The sequence below is a fragment of the Serinus canaria genome, chromosome 2, assembly GCF_022539315.1.
Source record: "Serinus canaria isolate serCan28SL12 chromosome 2, serCan2020, whole genome shotgun sequence".
Lineage (NCBI taxonomy): Eukaryota > Metazoa > Chordata > Aves > Passeriformes > Fringillidae > Serinus > Serinus canaria.
In genome coordinates, this window is record NC_066315.1 from 42,561,236 (window position 1) to 42,571,044 (window position 9,809).

Here is a 9,809-nt window from a genome sequence, read left to right on the forward strand (position 1 = left end):
CGCTGCTGCCGCCGCTCTGCGTCACGGCCCCGCTCTGCGCCGGCTCCGGGCGGCGGCGGAAGCAGCAGGGAAGGCGAGGGGGGAGGGCGGCGTTAAAGCAGCGGCAGGGCCCGGCTGGGTCGTACCGGGCCGGGCTCATGGAGCCGTGCGGCAAGAGCGGCTGCTGGTTCCTGTACTACGCGTACGGCAGCAACCTGCTGCGGGAGCGGCTGCTGCTGCGCAACCCCTCGGCCGCGTTCTGCGCCCTGGCGCGCCTGCAGGTGCGTGAGGGGGCGGCTGGCGGGGCCGCTGGGGGGCTGAGGGAGCCCGACATTCCTGCAGGGAGCCCCAGGGTCCCCGAGGAGCCGCACGTCCCCGCGGCTACCTGCGGTCCGGCGCTGCAGCCCGTCAGTCCCTCCCATGGGGGCGGCCCCAGCACGGATCAGGCGGGGGGTCCTCGTCAAGATGATGGTGCCGGGTTCTGTACCGCGATGGACAAGGAGCGATGGACGTAAACTAAAACAGAAGTTTCGCCTCAGCCTGAGGAGTAACTTCTTTACGTCGAGGGAGGCAGAGCACTGAACAGGCTGCCCAGGGAGGTTCTGGAGTCTCCCTCTCTGGGGACATTCCAAACCCTCCTGGGCGCGTTCCTTTGTCACCTGCTTGAGGTGACCCTGCCTTGGCAGGGGGTTAGACAGATGATCTCGGGAGGTCCCTTCCAACCCTGGCTAGCTATCCTGTGCTGCTTGACCCAGGGCCTGCTGCCGGGGCTGCCCACAGCAAAGGAGTGTTTGTGGTGGTCTCACTGCTGCGGGGTTATCTGACAGGACTTAACTTTCCCGGCTGCCAGCCCTGACCCATGGCCCGTGTGTAAAACTGCTTTACTTTGAATTGTAAAGCAGCAGGAAGCAATTCTTCACTGTGAGGGTAGTGAGGCATTGGAGCAGGTTGCCCAGAGAAGTTGTGGATGCCCCATCTCAGGTAATGTTCAATGCCAGGTTGGATGGGGCTTTGAGCAAACCAGTCTAGTGGCAGATGTCCCTGGTACAGCTCTGCCTGCACTGTGTGATGGGCAGATGGGAGCTTTCACTCAGCTCTGCACATCTGCAGCTGACACCTTCATACACCCTACAGGGAAGTTCTCTCCCTGCCAGGGTTATTAAATACCATTTGTATCAGCTTGGCTTTAGTATAGGCTTGGAAACACCAGCTTGTGGTCATTAAAGCTGTTGATGTACAGATCTGTGCAACTAGAAGGATGCCTGGAGGAGCAGAGCATCAATTGACACCACTTAAGATGACTTGAAGGTTCTCTTGGGGTAACTGGCAGAAAATTATCTATATTAGAGTGTATGAAGAAGTTCAGAAAACTTGCCATTAATAAACTCCCCATAATCAGATACTTGGTGTCTCCTGGGACTATCAACCCGGCAGCTGAGGCCTGCTCCTGTAAAACGTGAGGAACTTACAGCTGCCCCTCCACTGAATGTGCTGAGAGTCCAGTACCTTGCAGGATCGGACCTTGAAGGCAGGGAGAAAGGCAGGCTGGCTGCCTCCTCTAGCTGGCCTTTGACCGATTGCTGTGTTCCCTGCTGACACCACGTGGCTTCACTCCCTTGCTTCCAGCTGGAAAATCACTGATGCTGGGGAGTGAGGGACTGCAGGAAGGTTGGACCTGATTTCCTATTAATTGCTTTGTGATAATGCCACTTGGGCTTAAAAAAAAGGAGAAACAGCCTGTAAACAGAGTGCTTTGGATCCTAAACTAAAGTAAAAATTTCAGTTAAACTTGAGATAAACTTCCCATTAATTTTACTTTTCAAAGCTTTGTTAATCTTCAGCCAAAAGCTGTTAAGAAATGGGATGTGTAACAAGCACAGAAAGGGTATTACACTGGTACTTAGAAGGACCAAAGACCAATTTCTTGACCCAAAAAAGTACCTACTGTGTTTTTTCCCATCTTCCCAGCAGTGCCTGATGCAGCTGCACACATGGTGTAACTTAGAGTTTCCTGCTCCCAGAACCGGAGTGAACTCTGCTGTTTCTGTGTGATCTCCGTTGCTGGTTTTGGGTGGTGCCTGATGATTTTATGCAGCTCCTTGCAGCTATTCAGTTCAGGTCAGGTCCAAGAAAATATAACTGGAGGAATAAAGTAAAAATTTGTGGGGGGTTTCCCCCCTTTTTCTTTTTTTTTTTTTGTTTTGTTTTAATGAGACTTTAGTGAGAGTACTTGATTCTATCCAGGATTTCCTTGGGGCTGCCCTGCAGTTACTTGTCCTCATCTGTAACTTCAGTCTGTGACTCAAGTAGACTTTTGTGCAAGTAACTTGGTGCATCTAAGTAAACCTTTTTCTAGTGAAATTGGTTAAATAGGGGACATTTTGTGGGGAAGGAAGATGACTCTGTTGATGAAGTAAACAGTGTGGCTTTGCCAAGGGATGGTATTTATAACTGGGTAGTCTTATTAGTGCATGAGGACAGGACCCAAACCTTACCATCTTGTAGACTTCTTTACCTTTACTATTTTCCTGGATCCTGCATAGTAGCATTTAAGTCTTGTCACAAAAACCTGCAAAGGATTTGGCACCAGGTAGGTGGCACCTGTCTGTTCTTCCTTCTGTGTCTCCAGCTGTATGTGTACTACTGTCCTTTGGCTGCCCCTTTCACGTCAAGAATAGCCAATGGCCCTAATTTCCAGGGGAAATTGATTCTCTGCATTGCTTTGATTTGCAGGATTTTAAGCTCGAGTTTGGCCATCATCAAGGCAGGACAAGTTCTGTCTGGCATGGAGGTACAGCTACCATTGCTCAGAGCCCTGGAGATGAAGTGTGGGGAATAGTGTGGAAAATGAACACTTGCAATCTAAGTTCGCTGGATAAGTAGGTGACTTAACTTTTGCTGTCTTCTACTACTTTAGGGACTGATTGAAACTTAATTAATTTTTGGTAAAGAACTGTGTGGAAGCTATGGTGTTGGCATCAAGAAGATGCTTTTGATTTTAATACCAGAATTCTATTTCACAGTATGTGTATTGACTTCTGACACTTCTGTTATTAAAATAGCTTTGTTTTCAAGCTAAAGCTATGTTTAGGGGTATTTTAACAATCTGTGGACCTTGATATGAAGTCGATAGGTCATGCTTCTTTTATTTTTTTTTAACCTGTCTTCTCAATTTTCTGTCTGTTTGAAGATTCTAAAATCTGTATTTGTCCTATGGTGTTTTTCCCATTACCTTAGGGAGAATTTTCTTTGAGACTGCCATCAATGTCTGTCTGTTTACATCTGTAGACTCCAGTTGTGGCAGTAGAGGAAGGGATAAGGACAAGACTGCAGAAGAGAGATTTTTAATTCAGGCAAAGGAACCTTTTGAGGAAGTTATTTGACATGTCTTCTCTTCCAAGGATGTAAACTTCTGTGAGCTTGAGGAACATCCAAGCAGAGAGCTGGGTTGTTATAGTTTCCCCTTTGAATTGGAGAGCCTACCTACACCTTTACAATGGATGGTGTAGAATGTTCTACCTGTGCCTGGTCATTAAGAGACATTCAAGGTATCCTGAGCAAGTTGCTCCCAGGCTGAATCTAAAAGACCACCTGGTTAAACAAAGCAAGGCATAGCATGACTTCTTGCAGGGTCTAAGACAGGGCTTAGAATGTAATCTCCAAAACTTTGCCTGCTGCCCTGTGCTTGTTGCAGCTTTTGAGATGTGCCTGCACAGCATGGTGCTTCTGGTACACAAGGGTTGTTTGTTCAGAGCGGTTCATCACTGACAATTCCAGTAGAAATCTGGGCTGGTGCAAACAAGGGAGCAGGGCATAATAAACCCAGTGAAAGCACTACCTCAATACTGTTCTCCTGCCTCTGGTACTGCTGCAATTCAAGTGTGTAAACATGTCCTTAAAATCCTGGCAGTGAAACTTGGTTCCAATGTACTTTTTATTGCCTATGGTGAAGCTGAAATACAACAGAAACTGTTGCCCAAGTTTTGTTAGCACCTTATGGTAATGGCCACTCTTGAGCACTCTTGTCCTGGCTGGGAGTGTTAGCCTCAAGCAAGAGGGCATGGGCATCCAGTTGGCATCCCCCATGTGCTTCACATGTTCCTGCTTTATTATCTCCTGAGTTCCTCTGCTCTTGCTTACAGTAGCACTTAAACATCCTGACCCCCTTCTGCTGACCATTACTTAAAACTCCTGATTGACCATGCTTTCCTGAAGCATAAACTTCCTCAATATGATCATCCTCTCTGACAGCATCTGCTTTTGTGTCTCCCCTCCATGGGGACAGTATTTTGTACTTTGACTTCCGTAAGTGTTTACACACTGTTAACACTTGACATAGTGTAGGATTGCAGATCCCTGGTATTTGTTTGGCAGGGGATAAATTTCAATGCTTGCTAAGGTACTGGAGTACCTTGAGTGCTCTAACACCACCAAAATCTGCAGCATGGACACCAGCACCACAGATTACTTTTTCCCAGTTGCCTCATTGATGCCATGGAGGCGAACTGGAAATGGGCTTTTATAATCATAGTCAACAGTGGTCTTCTAAGAATCTCTCCTAACCCACTCAAATAAGCTTGCAGGTGCTCCTGCTGAAGGTCTTGGGATGCGTTGGCTATGTGCAAGCTGATATATTTGTAGGCTCTCCACCAAGTTATTTCCTGAAATTACCATGTATCCAAAAAGAAGATGCCCACCTTTTTTTTTTTTAACCCCTCCCAATCTGGGTAGTCTGTGCTTTGTTATCCAGAGGCAGAGGAGGGAATGTGTAATTGAGTCTGCATGTAACTAGTTGAAACACTAACAAAACAATGTAACATATAGAAAACAAATATAGGAGGGAACCTTTTGCTTAGATGGCAGAACTCTTTGGCTTCAAATTCATTTTCTTTGCTGTCTCAGCCACTTCTATGAGGTTTCTTGTCCTCTGTACTTCACAAATCTGTAAGTTACAGACTAAATAATGACTTTGCCTCATAGAGTCTAGCAATGGATGTTACTAAACAGTTTTCTTGCTCTCATACAACCACATGACCTATTTTTAGCCTGCTGGCCTTGAATCTGCAGTTAGCTTCCAGTCTGTACTTGCACTTAACCTAGTTACTTGCCTAGCGTGGCCCACATTCTGTACATTAAATAACTTGAAATGGTAGCAAGTCTTTGAGAAAGATGAGTTGTCAAATTTATATTGGACAAGCAGGGCTAAAACCATGTTATGACTTGTAGCTAAAGTACATCTAAAGTTAATTGTGCTATACAGTCTTATATTGCTTAAGTTTCTCGTTTACTTCTTGCTGTTTTCTCAGATTTTTATTGGTGGCTAAATGCCAGTGGTTTAGGACAATAAGTTGGTTGAGTAAGTAGGTTGGTTTTGAGTCTTTGTTTTTTGAAGCATAATTTTGCTAATTAAAAAAAAAAAAAAAAAAAAAAAACCAAACCAAATAGTTTTTTGTCCTGACCTAGCTCATTACTGCTCTGTATGTCTTCTGCAAGTTAAAAGGTGTCTTGGATTATTCATTGAAAAGTGCATTGCACAAGTTGTGCAAGTTTCCCCTTATTAAAAGGTAACACAATGGACAAGATAAAACTTTGCAATTGCTTCTTTATCTGAGTGGCAGCTAAGGAACATGTGTCTGGCTCATTAATTCTAATAATCTTACTAGTGTTTCTCTTTCGGACTACCTGTCTTCCACAGTAATTAGTTTAGGAATATTCTCTTTCTGACTTTGCAGGTTAATCACAAGTCATCATTTCTTACAGAGCTGAAATGATAAAAGTGAATGCTGCTTCTGTAAAAACATATTTTCTTATATGAAATAAGTCTGCACAAAAAGCATTGAAGTATGTTTTGCTTCATTTGTTTTTCTTTAAGTATATTAAAGCACAGACCAGTGTCCTGCCTTGAATTCTGTTGTAATAAATCCTTATGTTTAATTGCATGGTTGGTTTGAAAGATGGATTTAATAACTGACATGAAAGGAATATATGTCTTTTACAGGCAAGAGGGAGTTGAGGATGGCATTTATGTCCCAATAGAAGTCAATGTCCACACTCAAGCAGGAAAGGTACTGACCTGTCGAAGCTACCAGATGAAGGACTATGTCTCTGGTCCTCCTTCTCCACAGTATAAAAAGGTAGGTGTTGCAGCACTTTAATTTTGGAAGAGTGTACAGAAGTTTATAATGCAGTACATCTGTGCTATTTAATAAGTGTTTTGATTACAGTGCATGGAAGGCATGACAACTGTAAAGGTATAACAGTCCTTGTGCAATGTACTGCTGTAATGATACTCACAGGAGATTGCTAGCTCTTACAGGCCTATTAAATCAGCTTGGGGTTTTTGGTGTAGTTGTACCTTACGGGAATCCCCTATTTAACTTGGGAATTAGTTGTGATTGGCACAAGGTTTTCTGGAGGATGTTGCTCATGTATATGCAGCAAATCTCTGTTTGAAAAATTAATGTACTCCACTGCAAGGACAGAGGGAAGCTTCTGTGGGGAAAATGCAGCACTGGCTTGTAGTTTCCAGGACATGGATTATCCTTGCTGTCTTGGGAAGTACTTGCTATCACGACAGGATGCAGCTGTCACCTTTTACCAGACACATCACCAGTACATCACAGGGCTCCAGCAGCATTGCAGGGCTCTGCAGGGTTCTCCCTTGATGGCTGGTGAGGCACAAGTGTTTCAACACTGTTCTGCAACACTGACTCTGCAGAGACACATGATCCAGTCATGCAGCAGGCCTGACCTGCTTAGCCTGTGAGATCTGGGCAGGCCCAGGCTGGGGTGGTGTGGCTGTGTCTGAGTGCTGCAGCTTTAGTGCTGCTACACAGACATCTCTGCAGCTGGCTTTTCCTACTTTAACTGCAGAAACCAGGAGTGAGCCTGTTAAATCCCAAACAGCTGCCTTCTCCAAACTGAGGAACTCATTCTATAAGTTGACTTCCAGGAGCACAGCTAAGGCCAGCTGCTGTGGGACTCCTGAAGAGAGGGCTTGCTTAGAAAGCAGACTCTGGTTTTCCACAAACCTCTTCCCTGCCAACCCACCTCGTGGTGAGGCAGATCTTTAGGGCTTTTCAGGGAGTTAATACGTGGTCTGTTGCTGTGTGTCAGCTCTCATTGGTATGCTGAGAGTGCAGACCTCCACTATTGGCAACTTTATCATTCCCTCCTGGTCCTGTCAGGAGCAGATGTTAGTTCTGTTCTTCTCCTGTGTGTGCCCCCCAGCTTTTTTTTTTTTTTTTTTTTTTTTCCTTTTCTTTAAGTTAACCAGGCAGGAGAGCTAAAAACTTCAAAGATGGCTGCATTAGCACACAGTGATTGAACTACATCCATCTCCTTTTATGTACTTTTTGTGACAAAATTAATTCTTTCTAGATGCCTCATCCTTGAAATGCATGCCGTTAAATGCATGAAAGCATATTTAGAATGTTCATTTCTATATGCAACCTTGATGGTGTCTCCTTCAAGCTGTGTTCCTACAATTTCCTCTTCTCCTCTCACTGTCACACCTTTTCTTGTGCACCAATACTTCAGTTTATTTTATGTATGGAAGGAAAGCTGCAGTAACAAACTGCAGCTGTCTGTTTCTGCTATTCCTGTACCTGTCTAGGTACTTGTTGTTGTCCTTTGGACAGCTTAGTTTTAAAAATAACCGCTTTTTAAATTTTCAGCCAACTTTACTGTCACACCTGAGTGAGAAGCAGCATGTATTATTGACATTATCATCCTGTCTGGAAGAAAGAACTGAATAACTGAATAACAGCTTAATTAGAGAGGCTTGTGCACTTAAGTAACACATCAGGATCTCAGGGGTAGTTAAAAGCCTTTTCAGAGTAATTTTGTTCATGCTGTTCTGGTCTCCCAGAAGCCTTTGGCTAACCTTAGGTGCAAATAGCACCATTTGAGATAAATTCTCTGGCTAACTTAAATGGTTCCTCCTGCTCAAGTGATTGTTTGGAGGAGTCTGTCCTTTCTATTACTGAAGGCTTATTTTTTTTTCTGTTTTAATTATAGGTTATCTGCATGGGTGCAAAACAGAATGGCTTGCCAACTGATTATCAGGAGAAATTAGAAGCTATTGAAACTAATAACTATGCAGGACCAGTGCCAATCATGGAAGAGATTGAAGCTGCTGTTAAAGCAGAGAAAATAAATTCTGCATAGAATGCCTCTGCATTTGCTTGGCCATTCACCTTGATTTAGATACCTCTCCTCACTGTGCTGATCAGCAGTTTCTTTATTTATCAAGAAAAGATGAGTTTGCTTTGCATCTACAGTAAACCATTAGACATAACTTGCAGTCTGAAGACACACTGACATTGGTAACTTCTTTTTGTATGTATAGCTTGACTACATGCTGAAGTACATTGCAGATTTAGAAATTATCTTTCTGTAACTCATGCAGTGGTGCATGTAAATTTGTGCTTCATGTCCAGTTTACTGACCTTTTTAAAAGAAAAAGGCCATCTGCATGAGTTTTGGCACCTGTTGCCTTCTGAAGAATAAGGGTTGCAGGATCAGGTCGTGTGTTTGTAAAAGTTAAATGTATACATGACTACATTTGTTAGATGCAAAGTAAACTCAAACCTCTAAGGCTAAACCTTTTTCTCTGCTACTTCTCTTAATGGTTTAAAGCCCAACTTATCTGATGCTATGGAGTTCCTGTTCCTGTTTTATAGTTAATAAAAAAGTAGCATTTTTTTAACTCCTTCCATGTTTTAAAGTGTAAGTCCAAAAGGCAGCCTGAGCCTGAAGACAAAGTTCAGCAAAGCATCTCATTCAAACTGTCATGGTTTCCTTCCTTTCAATGTGTAGTGAAAGTCATAGGTGAACTGGTTAGCTATAACCAAGGCATTTTTAAAAGAATTCATTTTAGTTTGATATTTCCAAGGGGTGTTTTTAAATTACCTTTTGACTGGCTTGTTTGTCTATCTATGGCTTGATCCAGTGAAATCAGAAAGTCTCCTTTGAGTCCTAGGACATTTATTCTGTGGGGGTTTTTTGTTAAACCATAAATGAACAGACTTGGCCTCTTGGGTTTTTGGTGGGTTTTTTGGGGGGGTTTGTTTTGGTGGGGTTTTTGTTTGTTTGTTTTTTGGTTTTTTGGTTTTTTTCTCCCCACAGTTTGACAATCCAATGCAAAACTGGAAGCTTTTGTAACATACAGAGTATTTATTTTAATGGTACTTTGCAACCCCTGCAGTTTGTCTATGGGGGATGAGGAAAAATTGACAGTCTGGAAGATGTCAAATCACTGAGATTTGGCTTTTCTTCTCTACAGTGTATTTTTTTCTCTTGATGTACAGAGAGGTGTAAGATATAATTGATGTCACTGTGTGACTGCTTAGATAAATGATAAAATAACAGACTGCCCATGTCTTCTCTGTATAAAATCTTTTCTATAAACTTCTGTCAGGTATGTGTAGCTGCTGTCCTGATGTAATATGCCTGTTGCCAGAGTTGGGCACGGTGACTGCTGTAAAACATGTTACTTTCTGTATTAGCACTATCTAGTTTGAGTAAATAAAATTGTGATTACCAAACCTCTGCCATGCCTGTTCAGTGTGCACCCCTCAAGAATATCACAGAACCACAGATTAAGGTTAGAAGGGACCTCTGGAGATCATCCAGTCCAACACCCTGTCAAGGCAGGGTCACCTCGAGCAGACGACACAGGAACACGTCCAGGTGTGTTTGGAATGTCTCTGGAGAGGAAGACTCCACAACCTCCCTGTGCAGAGTGCGTTGCTGATATAAATAAAAACTGGTGATGTGGGAACGCAGCTGAAGCCTCCGTTGGCTATTTGTGTTTTTTAATGGATGTA

General features: G+C 43.5%; 1 protein-coding gene across 1 annotated transcript; it reads left to right on the forward strand.

Annotated features, from left to right (window-relative positions):
- GGCT (gamma-glutamylcyclotransferase) lies at positions 1 to 9,767 on the forward strand. Its single transcript, XM_050971372.1, has 4 exons — positions 1 to 260; positions 2,713 to 2,858; positions 5,978 to 6,113; positions 7,999 to 9,767. Exons 1-4 carry the CDS (start codon positions 138 to 140, stop codon positions 8,146 to 8,148), a joined length of 555 nt encoding a protein of 184 aa, XP_050827329.1. The 5' UTR covers positions 1 to 137; the 3' UTR covers positions 8,149 to 9,767.
- Positions 9,768 to 9,809: the final 42 nt, after the last annotated feature.

Excerpts from the sequence above, each read along its gene's own strand:
- GGCT (XM_050971372.1), top strand. The coding sequence starts at position 138 with ATGGAGCCGTGCGGCAAGAGCGGCTGCTGGTTCCTGTACTACGCGTAC. Across the intron at positions 261-2,712 it reads GCGCCCTGGCGCGCCTGCAG|GATTTTAAGCTCGAGTTTGG; the intron begins GTGCGTGAGGGG and ends TTTGATTTGCAG. Across the intron at positions 2,859-5,977 it reads AATCTAAGTTCGCTGGATAA|GCAAGAGGGAGTTGAGGATG; the intron begins GTAGGTGACTTA and ends TGTCTTTTACAG.